This window comes from Paroedura picta, chromosome 3, assembly GCF_049243985.1.
Source record: "Paroedura picta isolate Pp20150507F chromosome 3, Ppicta_v3.0, whole genome shotgun sequence".
In the NCBI taxonomy this organism is placed as follows: domain Eukaryota; kingdom Metazoa; phylum Chordata; class Lepidosauria; order Squamata; family Gekkonidae; genus Paroedura; species Paroedura picta.
In genome coordinates, this window is record NC_135371.1 from 156,257,591 (window position 1) to 156,282,365 (window position 24,775).

A 24,775-nucleotide genomic window follows, 5' to 3' on the forward strand; every position below is an offset into this window, starting at 1 on the left:
TTCTGGAACCAGACCAGAAGTGATGTCATGTCACCTGGCCATGCCTCCCTGCCATGTACGAAGAGGACTGAGGGGGAGAGAGAATGGAGGTGGTTTGAGGCAGGAGTAGGTGCTTAGGCTCCACCTCCTTTCCCTCTCCAGACTCCACCCCTAAACATCCAGGTATTTCCCAACCCAGAGTTGGCACCAGGTGCCACAACTAGGTACCATTCTTCCCAGTCCACCCCTGGTGAGAGCTACACTGCTCTTTGGGTGTCAGTTCATGTCATTCTCTCCCCTGTCCAGGCCTGGTTCCAAGCTAGGCAGATGTGAGGCCAACTCATTGTTGTGTTCCCCTTCTTCTTTCATACAGGTGCCCCTATGGAACTGAGGACAAGCACAGTGTCTGCAGGACCTCAAGCAAATCACACAAAGCCGATTTCATCCACCAAAGCCCAGCACACTCAACCAAACCAGAGCCCTCTGATGTATCCCTGGGGGCCTCCTTGTCCCCAGCCATTTCTTGCCATGTTCTGTTCCCTTAATTCCACCTGGTATTTTCTGCCTGTTCCTCATTGTAACTCTCTAGTGTTCTACTGTTTGGAAATTATGAAAAGTAACCTCCCTCCCACCCCATGGTGCTTTGTCCCTCCGTGTAAATACTTAACAGATTTGCAGATAACTCTCTCATGCCATGCGCAAAACCACCTTCTCCACCTTCCCTTCTGTGGCACAAATTAAGGACACCTCAAAATCTTCAATAATAACAGGGTTTTTACTTAGGACCTGCCATGGTGTGTCTCTCATTCTTTGTTTGCAGTTTCATGCGGATTGTGGAAGGAACAGAATAAAACAGAACAAAATAATGTAAAATGGTATAACTTTGCGGCTCGCAATGTTAAACCTCAGTATCTTCCTTTGTTTATGCTAGGTTAAAGCTCACAGTTTACTGATATCAAGTCCCAATTCAGTCCCTGGCATCTCCACTTAGAAGGATCTCATGAAACGGCTTGGGAAGGCACTGAAGAGCTAGTTAGAACAGGCCATCCTGTGCTAGATAGAATTATCTGGAACCATTATTAGAATTATGTGGAACCATAGGGACCAAGCCCTATGAAGATAGGTTGAGGGACTTGGGAATGTTCAGCCTGGAGAAAAGGAGGTTGAGAGGGGACATGATAGCCCTCTTTAAGTATTTGAAAGGTTGTCATTTGGAGGAGGGCAGGATGCTGTTCCCATTGGCTGCAGAGGAAAGGACACACAGTAATGGGTTTAAACTACAACAATATAGGCTAGATATAAGGGGGAAAATTTCACAGTCAGAGTAGTTCAGCAGTGGAATAGGCTGACTAAGGAGGTGGCGAGCTCCCCCTCACTGGCAGTCTTCAAGCAAAGGTTGGATACACACTTTTCTTGGATGCTTTAGGATGCGTTGGGCTGATCCTGTGTTGAGCAGGGGGTTAGACTAGATGGCCTGTATGGCCCCTTCCAACTCTATGATTCTATGTTTCTATGATTCTATGATTATAATAAAGCTGGTAAGGGGTCCTAGGAGGAGCTGGGCATCATCGTTCACTGGCCAATCAGGTTGGCTGTACCACTCCTGGCTGCCTCCTCCTCCAACCTGATTGCCTGTCTGTTCAATGGGCGACTAATCAAGTTGCATGTTCCGCCCCTGACCCTCTCCAAGTTCTTCCACCTGGAGGGAGTCCCTGCCCACTCACAGCTGCACCAGCTGGTGAGTGACCTGGGTGGGAGGGCTGGGGGGCCTGTGGGTTGGGGGGTCCCTGGGGCCTTGGCTGGGGCCTGGAGGGGAGAGCGGGCCAACTGTCATCTTCATCGTGTGGGGTAAAAGTAGACCCCACATATTTCTCCAAGAGAACAAATGAATTAAACATAGTTTTAATTGGTTTGGTGTTATGTGTTTGAGGTCAAAGAATGTAGGTTGTCCTTTAGTTTCCATTCCCATTCATTGAAGAGTTATATCTTCTAGTTCAGGGCTGTATAAAAGGTAAAGGTATCCCCTGTGCAAGCACCGAGTCATGTCTGACCCTTGGGGTGACGCCCTCCAGCGTTTTCATGGCAGACTCAATACGGGGTGGTTTGCCAGTGCCTTCCCCAGTCATTACCGTTTACCCCCCAGCAAGCTGGGTACTCATTTTACCGACCTCGGAAGGATGGAAGGCTGAGTCAACCTTGAGCCGGCTGCTGGGATCGGACTCCCAGCCTCATGGGCAAAGCTTTCAGACGGCTGCCTTTCCACTCTGCGCCACAAGAGGCTCTATAGCTTGCATTAAACCTACTACCTAATAGACTGTACCCTGGCTTAGGCTACTCAGATCTTGCCAGCAGTCCCAGTTAGTACTCGGATGGGAGGCCAGCAAAGAGAGTCACTACACAGAGGCAGGCATGAAATGGAAAACCACCTCAGTTCCACTCTTGCCTTAAGTTGGGTGCAACTTGATGACACTTTCCACTGATGTAGCCAACAGAAGGAGTCCATGGAATATAGCCAGTAAACACCAAATGGCTAATGCTCTGTGTTCTCTCCATCTCCAGGAATGTGCAGCAGCAATTGCTCATTGTATCTCATTTTGTCCATTGATTGTTACATTATATACTGATGAAGTATACTGAACAAGGGTACTTTGCAGGGACTATTGTTATTGTGTTGGAAATTGGCACACTCCTGTCAGTAGGTTCCCTCATTAAATTGTTTATTGTGCATGCATCGATTCTTTTGGTAGAAAACACTTGCCTTGCTATGCCAAGCTGGAAACCTGGGAACTGCTGGTAGGAGTTAATAGGCTATGGCTTTATATAGGCTAATTCTCATGCCACTAAGTCTGCTACAAGGGTTGCACATATGCTGGGAGTCTTGTATTTCTGAAGTGTGTATTTCTGAAGAAGCTTCAGCTTTGTCACGCCATTCCCGACCTTGAAATAGCTCTGGGAAGCTGCTGATACATGTACGATTTCTAGCAGGGCAAATTAAACACTTAATGAATCACTATTAGGGCAACTTTGGGGTTTGCAATAAACACTAGGAGATAGTGTACAGCATTCCCGGCGCTCCCTACCACTGGAACTTCAGACTGGAGAATCTCCAAGTAACGAATCTAGCTCTCTGAGAGAAAGAAGGAAACAAACCATTTGTGGGTATCTCCAGTTAAACTGGCTGGGGCCCTCTGAGTTCTTTCCAAGGATTCATTCTCCATATGACATACTCTCAATTCCTTCTATTTTCTCTCTCCTTTTCAAAGTCCTTGAGTTGCTGATGTCCTCATGTCATTGCAGTGTGACACTGCCTTACATTTAATGTAACATCACATTTTTCTCCGCTTCTCCACTTTATCCTCACCGCCAACAACCTTGTGGGATAGACTATGATACCCCAAGGTCACCTGGTGAGCTTTCAAGGTGGAATACAGACATGAATCCAGGACCTGTTTAAAATTCTAACTAGTACAGACTATTGGCTCTCAAGGATCTCCACATGGTTAAGACATAACTGATATGTGTTACATAATGCTGATTATGGATTCTTGCCTTGACCTGGATGGTTTAATCCTTCCAGATCTCAGAACCTCAGCAGAGTTGGCCTTGATAGGCACTTAGATGTGAGACCACCAGGAACGTTCCAGGTTGCTATCTCTTGCCTCGAAAACCCTACCAGGAGCTCCATAAGTTGACTACAACCTGATGGCACTTTTCTCTCCCACAAATGCTTGCCTAAGAAATACCTTACTTGAGCCCATATTCCACCTGATCCAGCATTTTTATAAGATTCCAAGCAGTCAGTAAGCACTAGGTATTCTTCTGGAAACATGGCATACCAATAGTTTACCCATAGAACGTAGTCTGCCTTCTACTTGAGGTCAACATGACTAAGATACTTCTCTATGTAATTCCCAACAGCAAAGCCACTTAAAAGTGGAACCCTAAATAGGTTTGTTTGTAATTTACTCAGGTCTATTCAATAGCTTACTCCTAGGGAAGTGTTCTTAGGGAAGTGTACATCTTTGGAGGTTTTTAAGCAGAAGCTAAAGAGCTGCCTGAAAGAAATGCTGATTCTGTGAACTTTGGCAGATTATAAGTGGGTGGGCAGAAGGGGTTGTGTCTGAGCTTGGCTCTTGTGGCCCTTTCTAGCATGCCCAGATAAATGCTGACCACCACTTTGGGGGTAGAAGGCAAATTTCTTCCAGATCAGATTGGCCAGGAATTCAGGTGGGGGGGATCATCTGGACATGGAATTGGGGTCACTGTGGGTGGACAGGTAGTGAATTTCCTGCATTGTGCAGGGGATCGGACTAGATGACCCTGGAGGCCCCTTCCAACTCTATGATTCTTAGGATCACACTCTTAAGAGCAAACAGTTTGCACAGAGCAACATAAGTTCTGCTTCAGTGTCAACGTTTCATATCCCAAAATCAATCAAAATTCGTGTACTGATTAGCCCAAGCAGATATCACTGCAAGAGCTTATTTTCTTCACGGGTCAGGGAGTAAGAATCGTAAAGCCCTCTGTTTTTGTTTTTCGAAAAAAAGATCCATTATATTTCTAAATGATTTAATCATTCTGCAGCTAGAAGTGGCTTCAGGTATAGTTTTCCTTTGAGGTAAAGACTACTATGTGGTACTGGCCATGAAAGAAACAATGTTTTGCTAGCAGCCTACACAACAGTTTGGAAAATGGCGATTTTGTTGCTTGGCACAAGCAGATAGTGTGAGGCTTTCGGCTCCTGCTGCCAGCACTGGGGGACTACCCCCGCAAGGGTTGTTCTTAATTGCTGAATTATTACTATCTCACGATTTGCTGGAAGCTCATTGGAAGCTGCTGATCCACATGGCAATTAATTCAGCACAATGTCCTAATTAAAATCCTAGGGAATGTCAACACAAAAATAAGTCCCCTTCAGCAAAAGTTCCACTTTCCTCTGTAATTTTGCTGTCACCTTCCATGTTCTGGCTAATTAATTACTTCCAGTTATGTTTGGGCTCGCCAGCACTAATAAATGATCATCTTTGGTTCTTTGGGGATTATCTGCGGGCTTAAATACTTTATATCTCCTTTGTAGCCAAAGTCATGGCTCCTTTTTTTAAACCGTGGACTATTTTCACAGCACACTGACAACATTTTACAGTATTTGCTGGCGTATAAGACTACTTTCCCCCCCTGAAAAACATGCCTCCAAGTGGGGGGGGGTCGTCCTATACGCCGGGTGCACTTCAGTTGGGATAGACATAGCTGCCCATAGTGGCCCATAGTACTGTATTTTGAGTGGAAATGTTGGGGGGTCGTCTTATACGCCCAGTCGTCTTATACGCCGGCAAATACGGTATATATAGTGGTATTGGTAGCTCTGCTGTGAAGATCAAAAATTCTACAATAGGAGCCACTGGAAACTATGGTAGAGTTTTCTGAAAACCCAGGAATCCCCAAAGGCTTGCAGAAAAATCTCCATTCCCAAATCCTTGCTGATGCACCCCAGAATGCTGTCTGGCAGTGTATGGACCCCAAGTGGAGGTGAAGGGGGGAAAGGCTGTGGGGCCTGGAGGGGAAGATGTTAGCCAAATGGCCTGTTATTTGGTTTGCCTCATTCCAATTCAAGACACAATCAACGAAATTCCCAGAAGCAGATAAGACTTTATTGCAATAAAGGTGTTTCCAGGCAGGGGAACCACCCAAGGCACCATGGCATCAGCTTTCAGAGTACATCATAAAAAAAAAAAAAATTCAGCCAGGTGCAAAGTACCTTTTTGGTTATACAACGTCTAAACGTGTTTCTGCATACCTTACTCGGCTTGTCTATAGGCATACACAATACATTGGTTTATGGGACTATTTTTTCTTATCTAATAAGAACATCACACCTCACGCACCGACTTTCCTTTCTCTATTCCCATTTGGGGCCTCTCACAAGTCCTTTGTTCTCTTGTCTTCCTTTATTCTCAGCATGTTTGCTATGGCCTTCAGCACAGCCTAACACAGAATAATGGCTTTCAGTCTTCAGCATATCTATTGATACACTCTGCTCAGCGCATTTGCTGAGGTTTTCTCACATAAACCATTTTGCGGCCATCTGAAACGGCTTTAAAGTAAGGTAGATTCAAAATGGCCCCATTGTCAAGAGGAAACAAAATGTAGGGACTTTGAGAGGCGAATGTGCTCACGACCCCTAGAGAGGTACGCTTCTTCCCAACTTGAGGGACATTCCCTTGCTGGGTGGCAAATGAAGCCCCGAGTCAGGCCGGGCCCAGAACAGCCCCGGCCCAGCACTGACATCATCTGGAAACTGGCATTAGCCCCATGACCAGATGAGCACTGCTCTGGGCCGAATTCCTTGTGCGGAATCAATCTCCCGGTCTTTCAAATATTGTCCATGTAAGTGCTTTCCCTTCCAGTTGTCAAAGTGAAATTTTATCACTTTTTTTTCCTTGTAATTTTCATTGGTTTCTGTAAAATAAATTTGCCTTGTATACTTTGACAAGAAACTTCTTTGCTTTTCTTAGTGTGGTCATTCAGTGCTCACTTTTCATCTTTAACTGCTTACTTAACAATCAGGAGACCTCTCCCACCTAATTTTCTGGTAAGTAAAGACAATCAACATGACTTCTAGAAAATGCCTTGCCATTATCTTGAGAGTTTTACAGTCTATTGCTTCTAATTCTGTTCATTTCAAATCTGACCTAAATCACAGACTACAAAGACCAATTCCCCTACAGAAAATGAATGGACTCTATGGCATCATACCCCTCATCAGTCCCAAACCCAGGCTCCATCCCAGTCTTGGAGTATTTCCCAACCCAAAGCTGGCAACCCTATTGTGAAGATATATTTTCCTCCAAGTTGTGGAGGGCAGGGGGCCATAATCCTCCCCCTCCCCCCCAAAAAATAAATCCATTCTCTCCTTCTCAACAATGCTCATGCAGGATCTCTGAAATAAAACTGGCAAGTAAAGTAAATGAGTTTGTAGCTTTGGAATAATAAAAGGAGCTCAAATGATAAAATAATTATGAGCTTCACAGAAGCAACACCGGATCAGTATGAATCAGAAGCATCAGTCCCCACGGGAAACTCTGCGTTTGTTTACAGATACTCTGCTGGAGCACAAATGTGGTTACCTTCAGAAAGAATGAATAATCTCAGTGTGGATAAGGGTAATTTAACAGGGGAAAATGCCTCTAGGCCATACCTGTCTGAGGTCTCTGCTCTTTCCAAGGTACATTACATCTTAAAATCCATGAGACCTACCTGGAAGTCAAGAGTTTCTGCAGTACTTACACAAAACTTCATATGAAATGAGAATTTTTGCAAAGTGATGAAGTACGCAAACACACGAAAGCTTATCTGTTCCACATATTTTTGGTAAGGCCTTGGAGGAGGAGCATGTCTCATGACTTATGTGCCACTCAACACTTAACACCCACTAAGGGCGGCTGTCCCACCTGAGAGCCTCCTCCTCCAACCGGTTTGCTTGTCTGTCCAGCAGCCAGCCAATCACCTTCCATCCCCCACCCCTGACCACCCCCTCCTCCTTCCACTTTCCTCTGAGGCTCGGAGGCTGCAGATCCGTGCGATGTGAGAGCTGTCCCTGCCAGTGAGTTCCCTTCATGGGGGCCTCCAGCCTGCAGCCTTTCCAGGTCCTGGGGGGAGGGAGAGGCCATCCACATAGTTCTTATACCCCCCTCCATCTAGTGCCTGTTGTATTCCTGAATGCAATAGGCTTGGCCCCTAGTGCCTTGAATAAAACTTTGTTAGTCTTAAAGGTGCCACTGGCCTCAAACTTTGTTCAGAGGGCAGATAAGACTTTAGTCAGATATCGAATGAAAATTCTGCCATCTTGTGGGCCTTGTTTATAAATGCACCCAGCCCTAAATTAAAGATTAGACTTTATATATACTACAAAATTGAGCCCCAGTCCATGAGCAACAGGAACCACATTTTCGCCTTCATATGTACATTTGGTAGGGACTAGAGCCAGTTTCTGCTCTCTGGTATCTAACTGCAAATCTCAATTCCTAAAACCTTACAGAAGTAGCCACTAAAAAGGAACCATATTCCTTTAAGTCCAGCCTCACTCCAACACCTTCTTTGCCCACACCTACATTTACCTGGCACTTTTTCATGTCCCAGGCCAGCTGCTCCATTAGCTCAGGTTAGACCTCAAGCAACAGTTTTCAAAGTATAATCAAGGGGAAGCAAATTGTCAGCTATGCTGTTCATTGACTGCCATTTTGATTTCCTGCCTTGAGCTTGCATATTTAATGTGCACCTCTTTAAAAGTCTCAGTCTGGAAATTCTTAGAATTTTAAGTGAAATGTGTACTGCATGGATGCAAGAATGTGCACATTTATGGAATGACAAATCCCACTAACTTTTTTTTTTGGGGGGGGGGGTGGACGGAATTTGAATTCTACCAATTGTGGGTTTTGAATTCCCAATAGGGTGGCCAGACTTCTGAACTTTGGTCTCTGAAGAAGGAGAGTGTTTACTTCCTATCACAAGCCCCTCTTTATGGCCATTAACAAGGAAGCAATGATATAGTAGAGGCCTGTGGTGGTAGAATGGACATTACCACTGCAGACTGAGGTACTGCATTTTTTAAAGTTACCCTATAACTGTAATTCCTTGCAAGGAGAAAACTAATACTGCAGGCAAAGAGCTAGACTAAAAATCCTTTTCCCTGATGGGCTAATTTCATTTTGAGGGAGTTTTGACATGGGGGAGAATTTACAGCGGGAAGCGGAATTACTGGGGCAACATTCTGTTGTGTCTAGAGCCCGTTCAACTGCAAGCGCCCCCCCCCCCCACCAGCTTCCAGTTGAAATGAGAATGAAACAGTAAGAAAGGTCTCAAGGTAAACATTATTTATACACAAAATTTGTATCTCACTTTTCTGCCCCTACAAGGGCACCAAGGTAGATAACAAATGAAAACATACATAATAAAACCACATTTGAAAACCATTTCAAACCAAATTCACCCCTCATCATTAAAACAATTAAAAGCACAGTTAAAAACACAGACAAAGACATGAAAACAACAATTAAAACACTGGTCAGGAAGGAGGGTTCACTGAAGGAGTGCCAGATGCCAAACCAACCCAAAAAACTGTCACCCACAGGCAGAAGACAGCGCCAGAAAGGAAAAGGCGAATCTCCCTGATGGGCAAATTTGAGTTTTTGTGCCACAGCCTAGAAGGCCCTCGCTGCCTTGTAGCCAGCTAGATCTCCTTGCGGAATTAACCTTAAAAATGAGAGAACTTCTCTTGGCAGAAGTGCCAGAAGCCTCACTTCTCTGGCAGATTTATTTCCCCTCCTCTGCTGTGTGCAATCCTCCCCCCCCCTTCAAGAAAAGAAAGAGGCTCCTGCTGTGCTTGCCCCCCCCCCACACACACACACACTTTCTGAGCTTCCCTAATCACCTGCAGAACACTTTTCTGTTTCAATGGGGAGGGGGGTAGAGGAAGACCCGAGTTCAAATCAATTTGAATTCAGCAGGATCCCCAATGGAATAAACAAAGTAAGTGCAGAAGTGAGACACCCCATCCTGCCACCTCATTTTTCTGTCTATGCGCACCAGGCATGTGTGAAACATGAGGCTGGTGAGGCAGAGCTGCCTGGTGTAACACTGCATGACCTTAGTGTCACCTTTAAACCTTATTATTACAGGGTTGGCTGTAGGTAGGGGTTGTGTTTTGCCGCCACATCTTCTTTTTAATACGGGGTAGAGTATATTTTTTGCTGTTGTTCTATTTTTGTATTGGGTTCTTATTGGGGTTTTAAATGTTGAGACTCGCCTCGAGCCTTTGGGGGAAGGCAAGTAATAAATCTTAATAATAATAATAATAATAACAACAACAACAAAAACAACAACAACAATCTTTAACACTCTTTCGCTCCCTTATATATTTGGGAAACAGCCTTCTGGGAGGAGAATGTCCAGGGCCCTGATTGGCCCCCCCCCCCTCCAGCTCCCACCCTCCCTCCTTGCCTGCCAGAATAAGGTGACTAGATTGTCTCACTTTTGGAGGGACATCTGAGGGTATCTGGCAAATTGTACTTATATTGAAATTTAAAAATATATATTACAATATTTTTGCGTTCTATGCGTTCTATGAAACTTTTTGTTGCTCCATATAGACCAAATTTTTAATCAAGACCCCCCCCCCCCGTCAATGGTATCCCGTTTCACCAATGTTAAAGTCTGGTCACCTTAGAAGCCTCGTGGCTGCTGCCATTGTCGCCCATGCAGAGAGAGGCAGCAACAGGGCTTTGTTACCCGCAAGTACGCTCCTGCTGGGAGGGACCCGGGGGTGGAGTTTGCAGCCTCCCTGTGGGCCACAAAGCCCTGTCGCCACCGGGGGGGGGGGGGGGCTTTCCACTCCCTTTAGCCCGCTTTGTGGGCCACAGGGAGCCACAGCCACCCTCTCACGCCCTAGTGCCCGCTGCCTCTTTTGAAAATGGGCTTTGATACTAGTAATAATAATAATAAAGGAGCTTAGACATGCTCAGTCAGTATGCCAGGGGACCTGCAATGGCTTCTGGTCTCCGGCTTGCAACATTAAACACACATTGCTGCTTTGCGACAGTAAACACACGCACATTGCCACTTTGCCCAGTGCCAAGAGAGCCTCTTGGCCACAGCCTCAGGTTTAAACGAGGTCTAGTAACGAGGGTTGCCAGCTCTGGGTTGGGAAATACCTGGAGACTTTGGGGTGGAGATTTGGGGCAGGGAGAGACTTCAATGGAGTCTAATGCTATGGAGACCCCCTTCCATAGCAGCCCTTTCCTCCATGGCAGGGGTAGTCAAACTGCGGCCCGCCAGATGTCCATGGACGACAATTCCCATGAGCCCCTGCCAGCGAATGCTGGCAGGGGCTCATGGGAATTGTAGTCCATGGGCATCTGGAGGGCCGCAGTTTGACCACCCCTGCTCCATGGGAACGAATCTCTGTTGCCTGGAGAGCAGCTGTCATTCCAGGCAGGGTCTGGGGTCCGTCCTCCCTACACCCCCCTACGCCGGGAAAGGAGCTGCGATGCAGCCACCGAGCATCCATGTTGCAAACACGCCCAAATTCAACCCCGGGCACCGCTGGCTAAACGGATCAGGTCGTGGCGGGCGATGCGAACGAGGCAGTCCCGTCCTGTCCCGAGCGAGGTTTTCCCCGCACCTTCGCGCGTTCAGTTTCTGCCGGCGTTCCCCAGTCCTCGGCACGCGTTTTCAGCCGCAGGGATCCCCAAGAGCAGGGGTAGTCAACCTGCGGTCCTCCAGATGTGCATGGACTACAATTCCCACGAGCATTTGTTGGCAGGGGCTCATGGGAATTGTAGTCCATGCACATCTGGAGGACCACAGGTTGACTACCCCTGCCCAAGAGCGTTCCTGAGCGGGTGCAGAGCGCCTCCTCCCCACGGAGCACAGAAGCGCGGGAAGCTCCCGGTTTGGAGGGCGGCGCGGCGCGCACCACTCCTCTCCTCCACCGAGGGTCCGGCGCTGCCTTGCCTCGGCGCCCTGGGTTTCCCCCCACTCCCCCCACGGCTCAGCGGCGACCCCAAACACCCAGGCTCCTCCCCCCCCCGCCCCCCGCCGGAGCAGCCGAGCCCTCCCGCCTCCGCGCCATCCAGCCAGCCAGCCAGCCCCGGCTCCCTCCGGCTCCGGCGCCCAGCCATCCCCTGAAGCCAGGGCGGCTGCAGTGCCCCCTCCGGGGCTGGGGGCGGCGCTGGGCCCGGCCGTCTCGGGGCCGGATGGAGCCTCTTGGCCGGGGCCGGAGCGGCGCCTCCTCGGCGGGGCTTGGCGGGCGGGCGGGCGGGCAGGGAGAGGGAGGCCGGGCCGGGGGAGCCGGAGCCCTTTGTGTGCGTGCCAGCGCGGGGATGGTGCCCGCAGCCGCCCGGGTAAGCGGCAGCCCGACCCGCCGCCCCCCGGGGGAAGCAGCCCGGCCGCCGTGGCCGCAGAGACGGGGAGCGCCCCTTGCTCTTGCCCCACCGCCGCCGTGGGCGCTTCCCGTCTCCACCCTGCCCCACCGCCCCGCACCGCCCGCGTTCCTTTGTGTCCCGTCCCCGCAGCGCCCTCTCCGCCGTCCTCTGCCCCCCGGCCTTTAGCCTCCGGCCGCCAGCGGGTCTTCTCCAACACCCAAACTTTCCCCCCTCCCTTTTGGTCCACTTTCCTCCTCCCTGGAACAGCCCCCCATCCCACCCCTTCGAGATCACGGCCCGTCCCGTCCCGTCCCGCCCCACAGAGCACGTGGGAAACTCTTTCGCAGCATCTCCCGTTCTTCTCGCCTGGTTGACCACCTTTCCACCTTTGCTCGTCCGTCCTGCCAATAAAATGATGCTCTGCGACCTGTCTCTCTGGACGAAGGGGCCTGGAGGGTCGGGTGGCCCTATCCTAGGTTCCGCCACACCATTAGTGCATGCTCTCCTATTTCCCCGACATGTAAAGCATGGCTTTATTGTTTCCTTGGGTTATGAGGAGACCTCCATCGCCTTGGTTTCCTTGCATCAAGAATGCCAGCGTACCCCTCTTTGATGTCCTTCCATCCTACTCCGATGGCTGAATTTGTTCTTCCTTAATGCTCTTTTCAGGGCGGGTGTGGGACTGCCAGGGTTCCTGAACAGTGACCTTGCTGGCCTCTTGTTCTGTTAGGAAAACAGGCGATTGAGCTTTCATAGGACAGAGCGCTGTGCTTCTCATGTTTCTGGAGCTCTTGGTCAGCCAGGTGAAAACATTGCAGCTTCCCAGAGTTTCATGAAGCCAAATGCAACAGGTTGTGTTTGAGGGAAAGGAGCAGTAGGGGACCTGAGAATCCTTGGCATGCTACCCCTGGAGTTTTAAAACTTTCTGAGTCCTTAGCGCACAATGTTAAGCGGGATTAGTAACATTGCTTTGATGAAATACAGGCTTCAAAAAAGTTTTCGGATAGTATAGTAAGAAGCTGAAAGGTAAAGCAGACATGTAAGGAAGGAATAGCTGCAAGGAATTGTGTGGCTGTTATTCCCTTACATGTTCTCTCACTTGGGGGAATTGCCTGCATGTATTGGTTAAAGATAAAGAGCCAGTCCCACTGAGTGCGCATGAGGAGGGAAGAAATGGTCTGGAAGATTGGGCTAAGTGCATCAATTAAACCCACGAGTTTGTGCTTCATGATGATATTCTAATTTGTGGTTGTAGTGTGTGCTATTCCCCTTTTCCTGGAAAGAGCATTTATTGTAAAGTCGCTGTGTTCTTGTTATCTAAGTAATAAAACAACAAAATCAGAGTCCAGTAGCACTTTTAAAACCAACAAAAATTTATTCAAGGCGTGAGCTTTCAAGTGCAAGCACTCTTCCTCAGACAGCTCCCACCTTGAATCAATCTTTGTTGGTCTTAAAGGTGTCACTGGACTTTTTGTTGTGCTACTTCAGACCAACACAGCTACCCACTTGAATCTAAGTAATAAAAGTTATACTTTCAAATTTTAAAAAACCCTAAGGACTCACCCTGGCCTTGCATATTTTACCCTTCTCTCTAGAGTCCGTCGCCCAGCCTGACTCAGGCCCTCGTGCTCCCCAATACCTCTTGCAACTGAAGGACCTGTGACCGGAAGGGGTCAGGGGAAGGAGCTTATCAGCAGCTGCCAAGATGGGCATGAGGATTAAACTGCACAGCACGGATCACCCCAACAACCTGCTCAAGGAACTGAACAAATGCCGGTTGACGGAAACCATGTGCGATGTTACCATCGTGGTGGGGAGCCGTTCCTTCCCTGCTCACAAGGCAGTGCTGGCGTGTGCCGCTGACTATTTCCAGAACCTCTTCCTCAATTCCGGCCTGGATGCTGCCCGTACCTACGTGGTGGATTTCATCACTCCGGCCAACTTCGAGAAGATTCTGAGCTTTGTCTATACCTCAGAGCTGTTCACAGACCTGATCAATGTGGGGGTCATTTATGAGGTTGCGGAAAAATTGGGCATGGAGGATTTGCTCAAGGCCTGCCATTCGACCTTCCCAGACCTGGAAAACTCAGCTGTGACCAAGCAGCCCTCCATCTCAGGTGAAAGCCGGCCGAGTGGTGCTTTGGCCGAGACAAACCACGAAATCCGGAGCAGTGGGGAGCACCTTGGACCAGAACGGAATTCTAACACGCACGGCGAAGCAGCCGGTGGCTACAAAGACGATCCTGTGAATGAAACCAGTCATCATTTAATGTGTCCGCAGACTCCCAAAACCGAAGAACAGGAATCACCAGCACAGTTCGCTGGCGCCATGAGCGTGGTGACCCAGGCTGGTCTCAGCATGGCGGTACAAAACACTGTGAGCTCTTGCCAGCCCTACAAGATCCACAGCAATGGGGATTACAGCAAAGGCAGTTTCTTTGCCTCTGATGCCTCGCTGGATATATCCACAGGCAGTAACTCCTGCCCCAGCAATAGTGACCACTCCAAGGACCAGGGCTTTGGGCACATGGATGAGCTGCAGCTGGAAGACCTGGGGGAAGATGATCTAGCTTTTGAAGATCCCACGGAGGACCTAGGGGCCACAGAAGAAGTCATTGAGCTGAGCGATGACAGTGAGGAGGAGTTATCTTTTGAAAACGATACCCGGGAAAGTAAAGCCATGCCCTGTCAGGTGTGCAAGAAGGTTTTAGAGCCGAACATACAGCTGATCCGCCAGCATGCTAGGGACCACGTGGACCTCCTGACTGGCAACTGTAAAGTCTGCGAGACCCATTTCCAGGACAGGAACTCAAGAGTCACCCACGTCCTCTCACACATCGGGATCTTCCTCTTCTCTTGCGACATGTGTGAGACAAAGTTTTTCACTCAGTGGCAGCTTAACCTCCACCGCCGAGAGGGAGTGTTTGATAACAACATCATTGTCCACCCCAGTGACCCCTTGCTAGGAAAGGCCAACTTGTTTAGCGGGGACTTGGCCTGTGCTGCCTGTGGCAAGGGGTTGGCCAAAGATTTCCACATGGTCCGCGGCCACCTCTTGGACCACGTGAACTTGAAAGGCCACGTCTGCGACTTGTGCGACCAGCGGCATCTAAACCTTTGCAGCCTGATGTGGCATACGCTCTCTCACCTGGGCATCTCTGTTTTTTCTTGCTCTATCTGTGCCAACAGTTTTGTGGACAGGCACCTCCTGGAGAAGCACATGGCGGTACACCAAAGCATGGAGGAAGCCCTGTTCCGGTGTCACTTCTGCGGACAGGCTTTCAAGTTGGAAGCCGCTTACCGCTACCATGTGAGCCAGCACAAGTGCAGCAGCAGCTTGGACCTCGTCCGGCCCAGTTTTGGAGACCGTCTCCACCAGCAGGCCCTGCAGAAGAGGAAGCTGCCCGAGGAGTTCCTAAGCGAGGACGTGGCTCTCCAGAGCCAGCCTGGGAACAGTAAATACAGCTGCAAGGTATGCGGGAAAAGGTTCGCCCACACGAGCGAATTCAACTACCACCGGCGGATCCATACAGGGGAGAAGCCCTACCAGTGCAAAGTGTGCCACAAGTACTTCCGAGGGCGTTCCACCATTAAGTGCCACCTGAAGACGCATTCCGGGGCCCTCATGTACCGGTGCACGGTCTGCGGCCACTACAGCTCTACCCTTAACCTCATGAGCAAACACATAGGTGTCCACAAAGGCAGCCTCCCCCCTGACTTCACCATTGAACAAACTTTCATGTATATCATCCATTCCAAAGATACGGAGAAAAACACGGACAGCTGATGCAGCAGAATCGGGAGGGGGGGGAGGGAGTGCGCAGGGAGCAAGCTCTGCTTGCGGTGAAGCTGTAGCCTGCTTCAGTTCATTCCTTTTAATGGTCAGGCATCATTAGCACCGTACTTTTATTTCCCTTCCCTTGCTGGGGGGGCGGGGGAGTCTTAAATCGCTGTCCTGTGAAAACAGCAGCACGCTAGACGTCTTAACGGCTCTCGAGAAACCCGTCGCGTTTACCTCCCGCTGACTCCGGTGCTTGTCGTCTGTAATCTAGGAAATAGCCTATTTTTTTTCATTGGTTGGTTCCCCGCCCCTCCTGCCCCTCTCCTCCCGTCTCTCATTTGAGATCACTAAAAGATTGATGCTGCTAAGGAATATTGATGCTACACATCAATAGACAGGGATCGCTGGGGAGGAAATGGGATGAGAAGGGAGGTGCGTGATTGCTGCTTGCAGGAGGATAAGACAGTACAAAAACGTACCAGGTAGCCCTAAGCGAATTAACTCGGAAGTAAATCAAGTGGCATTTACTCTTAATCCAGTAGGCGTGTTGAGGGTACTTAGGCGGCAGTGCTAAGTATTTTTACCCGGGAGTAAGCACTATTGAAGGAAAGGGGACTTCAGAGTGAACATGCGTAAGAGAGCACCGCTTAGCCTTAGTTTTTTGCTAGAGAATTTTGCGTTTCCCTTGCACTCTTGCTGCCATCTTTTGAAAGCCAGTGCTTATTGGTATGCGTTTAATGGACATGTGGTCTGCAGACATGAGCGTATGAAAAGCTTCGTTCGCTGGTTTCTGTTGACCAAGTTGCCCTTAAAGGTACAATAGTAGGCTTGGGCTTGATTCGGGGGTTTTGGTTTGTTTGACAGTGGCCACCCTCAATTTGCCTTTTGCCCATTCCCATGGTGTAAGTGCATTTGCAAGGTCTCAGTTTAGAGCAAGGGAAACAAAACAAGAAAGGGGACTCGTGTGTGTGTGAGTGAGAGAGAGAGAGAGAGAGAGAGAGAGAGAGAGAGAGAAGGGAGGGGCGTGGAAGAGGAACAATTGGTCAGACATGGGGAGAGGAGAATAATGTCCTTGTTTTTGTCCATGGTGTTTACACTCCACTGCAGTAGACTGTTTCCAGAAAGAAATGTTCTTAGGGTACTAAATCCATGAGTACTTCCCCTCCTTCAGTGGTACCTCATGCCACCTTATGGGTGTCTGCTTATGGGTGTCTGCTGGGGAGGTGAGCCTCTAAACCAGTGTGTCTTCTGGATAAAGTGAGTGTCTAAACCAGTGGTTCCCAAACGTTTTTGGGCTGCCGCCCCCTTGGCTCCCAGGCCACATCCCTAGTGTTCCCCCCACACACCTCTTTCATGGTGTTAGGTCTTCTGCAAATTCAAAACACCCTATATTACCTACACTTCTTTTTGGGTTGTTGTGCAGCAGTCATATTTTAGTCTGGAAATATCTCAGTTCTTAGTAGAAGTCATTCATAAAAGCCCCTTTGGGTCCTCATTGGCTGGAAAGACAGATTGGGAAAGAGAGAGAAGCAAGCAATGGAAGATCCCGTGGCCAGGAGCAAGCAGGAGAAGGCTTTTCCACCCTCTCAAAGATGGAGACTTTTGGGGAAGGGTTGCCAACCCTTGGTTAAGATATTCCTGGAGATCTGAGGGGGAGCCTGGGAAGGACAGAGTCAGAGGAGGGGAAGGAGCTCAGCAGGAGAATGGTCCCATCTACCCCACCTTCTGAAGCTGTCCTTTTCCTTAGGAAGCTAAGCAGAATTGGTCCTGGTCAGCACTGGAGTGGGAGACCACCAGGGATGTCCAGGGTTGCTACCACCCAGAGGTGGGCAATGGCAAGCGACCTTGGAACGTCTCCCACAGCAGGAAGAGTCAGACTACTGCCCCTCCACTTCTCATAATTTCTCACTGCCCCAAATTTCCTCCCCACCCCCCTGGATCCTTCCACCATTCTGAGAGGGGAGGCATACCACCCACTTTGGGACCTCCTAAGCTATACCCTCATATTCTTGAGGGAGTTGGATATGGCTTTGCAGAGAGTGCCAGCAACTTTCCTTGAAGGATCATTGGACAGAATTGGTTGCCTTAAGGAACATATCGCTGGAAGGCGGAATGGAAAGTTTACAGTCTTTCCAGGTATTATCCCCCACCCCCATGCAATAAATACACACATCGTACTCATTTGTTGTATAGAGGCACATTCAGTTGCCTTTTCTCAAAATAGCACTTTTGTGTGAGGTGCTGCATTCCCAGTGTCCGGGAGTAGAATTTTATCCCAGGGAAAATGGGTTCGTCCCCTCCAGCTTGTACCCCCCCGATCTTGTAGCATGGAATGTGTCGGAAGTACACGTTGTGCTGAAGGCAGACATAACTTTTGGGACTGCTTTGAATGTACCCTCACAAATTCAGTAGAAAGCTCTGAGATGTTTTGTAAGATCCTCGCTAGACAAGATATCAGAGATCCGTAACCAGATCTCCCTGTCTCTTTAATTTAATTTAAAAGCAGAGTGGGGAGCCATTTGGAGCCAAACTAAATGCCCCTCCCTGTCCCTGTAGGAGGATAAAACAGCAGGCAGCTTTTTCCATACCAGGGCCTATTCTGCACACAATAGATAATGCACTTTCAATGCACTTTAGAAGTAGATTTTCCTGTTCCGCACAGGAAAATCCAGCTGCCAAAGCACATTGAAAGTGCATTATCCCATGTGTGCAGATTGGGCCCAGGGCTAATATACCAGATAACGGTGGAAGACGAGCTATATTGAGCTTCTTCCCTGAAGTCCCTATTTGGGTGGAAAGCAACATAACAATGTTCCAAATAAAATAATGTCTGTGCAAAGTGACTGGATTGTTAACTAGGAGAAAGCATAACAGGAAATGGGAAAACCTGGACCATAGCATCAGTTTAAATCAAGGGCCATTGTGCCTTCTTTTAAAGGGAATTAAAGATGATCTAATAAAACCCTAACTTTTTAGCAGCGAATGGCCGCGAATGACAACTGGCTAGCATGTGGGATGCTGCCAAGACATGCCCTCCCAATTCCCCAAATTTTTAAGCTGTGACTTTTAACATGCCCCCCTAAAAGCAAATGATATATGCTTATGCTGTTGAAATTGGTGGATGGGGTGGCAAATAGCTTGATACAAGCTTAAGAAGAAAAGGAAAGGCAATGGTCAATCCAGTGTTAGATTTGATCCTTGAGAAGCAGAGATGAGCCTCGGTCATTACAGCCAGATGGAGGACCCTCTCTGACAGCTTTATGTATTTCAGGTGTTGGTTTACTGTATACAGGTGAGGTTCACCTCCAGTAGGACGCTTAATGACCAACAAAATTTCTGGAGCATAAGCTTTCAAGAGTCAAAGCACCCTTTGCCAGGTGTCAGATATCCATTCAGTATCTGACAAAGGAAGTTTTGACTCTTGAAAGCTTACACTCTGGTAATAATATTGGTCTTTACGGTGTGACTGGATTCAAATTTAGTTCTGTAGTTTATATCTGCCTTGAAGAATACTTGACAGAGTGTCACAGCTGTTGAGCAACGTACCTCTCTCCATCTCAGAGCAATTTTGTGAATTGAAATGTTTTATTATACATTTTAGTTAAGTATTTTTGGAGGCTGAGCGCTCCTCTGCTGTCGTGCTCATTTAGCAGGCAGAAAGAATTGGAAATCACCAGCAAAACCGATTCCCCCCTCCTAACCCTGCTTAAGCAGCCGTGCTTGTCATTTTGTCTGCCACTTTCTTCCTGCTAGTTCATTCAGCCCTGACCCGGATAGGCCAGGCTAGCCCGATCCCATCATAGCTCAGAAGTTAATAAGGGTCGACTCTGGCTAATATTTGGAAGGGAGACCTTTGAGGAATACCAGGGTTGTGATGTGCAGGCAGCCAACCTCTGAATGCCCCTTGCCTTGAAAACTCTGGGGATGCCATAAGTCAGCTGTGACTTGCTGCCAAAGTCTAGTCTAATGCAGCAGAACCAATTTGGACTCCTGTAGCACCTTTAAGACCAGCAAACTTTCATTCAAGGTATGAGCTTTCGTGGGTATGCACATTTCTGCAGATGCACGGTATAATATACCTTGAATAAAACTTTGTTGGTCTTAAAGGTGCCACTGAACTCCAAATTGGTTCTGTTGCTTCAGACCAACATGGCTACCTGCTTCAGTCTAATACAGGGCTCTGCCTTGCCCCCCTTCCCGCCTTCTTAAAGGAAATGAGTATAGATGTTTCGCTAGCACAGTGGTTCTCAACCTTCCTAATGCCGCAACCCTTTAATACAGTTCCTCATGTTGTGGTGACCCCCAACCATAAAATTATGAAAGTGTTCTTTCACAGAAATTAAACAGAAACTGACCAATGGTGTGAAGATCCATTGTTCATGATTGTATATAATTTGGTTTTTTCCCCCGGGGTTTCTCAGTTCAGTTCTGCCTCTTATCCCACCAAGCTTTTTTCCTCTGCTTCAGACAGTTGAACGCTCTATCTCGATCTACCCCGCAAGGCTGTTGTGCCAAACTGCTTGCCCTGCCGCAACCCCTGTGAAAGGGTCATTCGACCCACAAAGACGTCCCGACCCCCAGGTTGAGAACCACTACTCTAGCAAGGCTTTCCCCTGTCCAGCAGGAGCACGTGACAAGTGCTGGGAATTGTCCCAGGAAGCAGGAAGCACAAAAGGCTTTTGATCAAGACCCAGGTGGTCTGTTTTCTGTGGGGGCTCTGCTGTGCCCTCGGGGCCAGGTTGGAGCTTTTCGGTCTTTATTCATAGCACGACCCTCTTGAGGCTTCTTTTAAAAAATTGGTGCTTGCTGGAGGGATGCCGCAAGACCGTGGCACCGTGGTGCAAACTAAGTTCTCTCAGAGTGCAGCTGTGTGTGATGAAGCCAGCTAGGGGAAGGGAAGGAGGGATGAGAGAGGGGAATGCCGATCTATGTAGAGATCTATGTAGCCGCTGGCTTGTGAACTGCCCCTTGGGCGTAACGCAAACTACCTCACAAAGAGAAAGCCCTGGAGTCCTCAAAGCCATCGCTGCGTACACAGAGGCTCCTGGGTTTCCATGTGTCAAAACACTAACCTTAAAGGGAAAGCAGTAATCGACTGAACGCCATCTAGTCCTGTCTTAGGAACAGGGAGACGGAAAAGCTGAACAGCTCCCCCGTCCCCCCGATCCCTGGCTTCTACGATCCGCTTCGATACCAGTTCCAGAAGGGCAGTTTCAGGCAGGTCGCTTTGCCTCTCTTCTTATAGTACCTACCTCTAAGGAGTGTTGTGAAGATAAGCTGTTTATTTGTCAAAGCTCTTTTACGTATCTTCTTGTTTTCACACCCCCAGGCTAATACAGTACTTGTTGTCTTGCTTATCTCTGTGTTCTGTTCCTCGTGATGGCGAGAGGGCGGCAAGCAGCAAATGAGATACAACGAGGGCCAGACTCGAGCATACTGTAGGCAAGACTGCCCCAGCGCTGTGACTCCTGCTGGCAGAGTTCTGTATTTGTGTCTAAGTGTGTGCCTTGGGGCTTAGCCATTTCTACTCCTGCAGTTAACGTCTGGAGTCCAGCCTGGGGGTCAAGAGTGTCTATCTGGAGGCACGAACAGGGTGTTTAAGAGTCTGTGGGGGCAGCGCACTTTGCTGACGGAAGTCTAGGCTTCTAACTCAGCAAACCCGCCATTCCAAGAGCTGATCTTACTCAACTCTGTGCCCTAAATGGGCTCTGATGGCTGGATATCACACAATCCATACTAGCTAGGTTTCTGCCTCAGCCTTTGAGGCGTCTGGTTCAGGGTTTTCTTTTGTTTTTTTCCCTTTCCGGTTGCTGTATACCAGGGGTAGTTAACCTGTGGTCCTCCAGATGTTCATGGACTACAATTCCCATGAGCCCCTGCCAGCGTTTGCTGGCAGGGGCTCATGGGAATTATAGTCCATGGACATCCAGAGGACCACAGGTTGACTACCCCTGCTGTACACAACCCTCATTTCTTTTAACAAGTTGAAGTTTTCATTGGGAACAATGGAAGACCAGCTAGGTTGGATTTCTACAGGAGCTGTTTTCCTCCTCTGCAAAGCAGAGCTCTTAAGAGCTGTTTTCCTTCTAGTTCTCCAGTGCCATATCAAACCTGTCCTGCTGATATCCAAGGCAAACACAGCCAGCGTATTAAGCTTCTAAAAGCATTCTGCAGCTACACAGTTGTAAAATGTTGGCCTGAGTAGTTACAATAAGAGAGTTGGGAGCCAAGAAGTCAGGATCCCATTTCTGTTCCTGCTGCTGAGTGTAACCTTGGCCAAATAACACCTTTCTGCCTCAAACACGCCCACCCACTCACCCCAAACCTCTTGAGAATGGGGCAGGGTGTATGTGTGTGTGTGATATTTAAAAATACCTACCTCACGGGAAAATGGTGAGGTGTACGAAATGAAAACCCTAGAGGGCGTCACCCCAAGGGTCAGACATGACTCGGTGCTTGCACAGGGGATACCTTTACCTTTTACTAAATGTAAAGTGCTTTGGAACCCTTAGACTTGTAGAAAAACACAGTATTGTAATTGAGTAGCTACACTCTGTTTGACATGCTGCCATTTCAGAAGAATCTCTCCCTACCTGTACCACCGCAACAGGGGAGGCTTTCAAGGCATGGAACAGGTATTGCCCTCTACAACCGAACATTTTGGATGTTAAAAGAAAAAGTTCTGAAGACCAATGCTTCAGCATTATTTTTCGTAAAGTCAGAACCACGCCCTCCCCGTCCTTTTCCTCCAAAGATGCAGATGACGTCAACCGAAACAAACAACACAAGCAGAGAATTGTGATTGCTGTTTAATCCTTTGGTTAAATTAATTGTTAGGTACTGACCTCCTGGTTATTTAAGTGTTGACTATCTATTTGCTGTAAAGTTTGTATATTTTGTAAAACTCTCCTCCTTCCTCAAAGAAAAAGAAAGTAGATGTCTAAAATCGTTGTACATCGGATTCTTTTATACTCCCATCATTTGGCACAAAAGTGTGTTTTTTATTTAGAATAATAAAATGAAAAACATGAACGTGTGATGTGTCCTTGATTCCTTATTCACAGGTTAAGGTGATCCTGTAGAACAGGGGTAGTCAAACTGCGGCCCTCCAGATGTCCATGGACTAAAATTCCCATGAGCCCCTGCCAGCGCTGGCAGGGGCTCATGGGAATTGTAGTCCATGGACATCTGGAGGGCTGCAGTTTGACTACCCCTGCTATAGAATATGAGCAATTCTTTTCGAGACAGCACATGACACTTTTGATCCTACTTTCCCATATGGATAAGGTGAAAACTTTTTACTTGTAGAACCATAGAGATCAATATTGTATCTATTTAAGCTGCCGACCGCATTTAAGCTTCAGAGTTAAATACCAACCAATTAAAAACAGCTTTATTGAAGCTCTGAGATTGTGGTTGAAAAGATCTGAGCACCTGAAGCTGCCTGATACCAACAATATATGCAGTGTTGACTAGCAGCAGCTCTCTAGGGTCTGCAGCAGAAGTCTGTGCTAAGTGAAGAGAATGGGCTGAACTTGAAGATTCTGCATGCAAAGGATGAGGCCTGCCACTGAATTATGCTCTTCCAGTTCTGGAAGCAGAAGGTTTTAACTTGCCTCTGGATCCTTCTACATGTCAGGATCCTTCTACGTGCATTTCTGTAGGACGCCAGATCTCACAATGCTGATTTATATTGAGTGAGATGATCATTGGCCTATGAAAGTCGAAAGTTACTACTTTTGACTCTGTCCAGAGATTGTTGTCATGCAAGTCCCACTGAAGAAGCTGTGAGATGCTCCCTGCTGCCTTCAGAGTTTGAAGTGATAAGAAAATGCAATTTTGTCCTATGCATATGACGGAGGCTTGAGGTAAAGGTGCGTTCTTTTCTTACTTTATACAGAGATTTGGGGAAGACATAAGAAACACACAGTTCACCACTGACCTTGACCTTCAGTTCTGGTTGCCGCAAGACCCAGGAAAGTGGAAGAATCTAAATCAGCCTTTCTCCACTTTTTTACTGTTGAGTAACCCCTGAAACCTTCAGGCTTCGAGAAACCCCAGAAGTGGCGCGATCGTCCAGGATATGGTTGAGAAGCAGAGGTGTGGACATGCCCATCCGGGGCCCCTCCTCACCCCCTCCAGGCCCATCATGGGCCATTTTGGGAGGGGTGGGGATAGGTGGGTCAACATGACCATATATGGTCATATCAGTGATAAATGTTTTAATTAAAAATATTTTAAAATTTATTAACTCGAACCCAGAAAGCCTGGTCTGAATAATGGTTAACTATTAAAGCACCTTAAATTGTGGAGGTGAATGTGCGATTTGGGTTTTCTGTCTCAGGAGCCAACTTTTGTTTTTTATTTTTGCAAGGAATTTGTCCTATTTTGGCAAACGTTAGATACATATGACAACTTTTGGAAAAACCTCTGACCCACCTCTCTATAAACAAGATGTAGATTCGGGGGCGGGGGTGAATGGGAATGAATGCTGAAGTTAATTCCATGAATCAGGAAATCTGCCTTCTGGGTTTGACATTTCCTTCCTCAGATATGATCCAATAGTAGTTGTTATTTTAGGCTTATTTCTATGTATCTTCATTCGGTGCCAGGATGTGTGCTGTTAGTTTCCTACAATGATTTATTAATTCCACATCGGTTGTACTAACCTTCTCTCCTTTAGCCTCCTGTTTATATTATTCTGAGGTGAAACTTGGCCCGGATCTATGGCCTATCCCGGTTCTTGCAGTTCCTAGAAATAAAAATGGGGCAGCAGGGGAAGTGCTGGTGACAGCTCAGCACTTCCTGCTGTAACCTCTAGGAACTTTGACCTCTAGGAACATGCTCTATACACAGGGTTCTCTCCTCTCCCCACGCCATGTTGGAACTCATGCCAGAAGATCTTGTTCCAAATGATTCCACATTTCCATGGAAGGATTTATAGGCCTTGAGACTGCTTCACAAGACAATTTGGACATGTAGGCACCATGAAAGAGTCTCCGTATGGTCACTCACAGCAAGCTGGGTACAAGAAAACACTTTTCAGCATCCCGATGAAAAAAGCGTTCTAAGCTTTGGAGGGAATCCTGGGTTCCTT

At 47.9% G+C, this 24,775-nt stretch overlaps 2 protein-coding genes across 6 annotated transcripts in view; both read left to right on the forward strand.

Moving 5' to 3' along the window:
• Positions 1-852, forward strand: part of TAC3 (tachykinin precursor 3) — a 36,543-nt gene extending 35,691 nt beyond the window's left edge. For all 3 annotated transcript variants that reach the window (XM_077328873.1, XM_077328874.1, XM_077328875.1), the window contains exon 7: positions 353-852. The gene's annotated coding sequence lies outside the window, so the exon portion shown is untranslated. The remainder of the gene's footprint in view (positions 1-352) is intronic.
• A 10,935-nt stretch (positions 853-11,787) lies between these two features.
• Positions 11,788-22,710, forward strand: ZBTB39 (zinc finger and BTB domain containing 39). 3 transcript variants are annotated; one of them, XR_013229578.1, is made up of 3 exons: positions 11,788-11,876; positions 13,493-21,501; positions 21,619-22,710. XR_013229578.1 is itself a non-coding variant. In XM_077328876.1 (2 exons), the coding sequence occupies exon 2, from the start codon at positions 13,603-13,605 to the stop codon at positions 15,682-15,684; it is 2,082 nt and encodes a 693-aa protein (XP_077184991.1). In that variant the 5' UTR covers positions 11,788-11,876; positions 13,493-13,602; the 3' UTR covers positions 15,685-22,710. The 3 variants fall into 3 exon arrangements, 1 of the variants encoding a protein (XP_077184991.1); XR_013229577.1 differs by having other exon boundaries at positions 13,493-21,484; XM_077328876.1 differs by having other exon boundaries at positions 13,493-22,710.
• Positions 22,711-24,775: the final 2,065 nt, after the last annotated feature.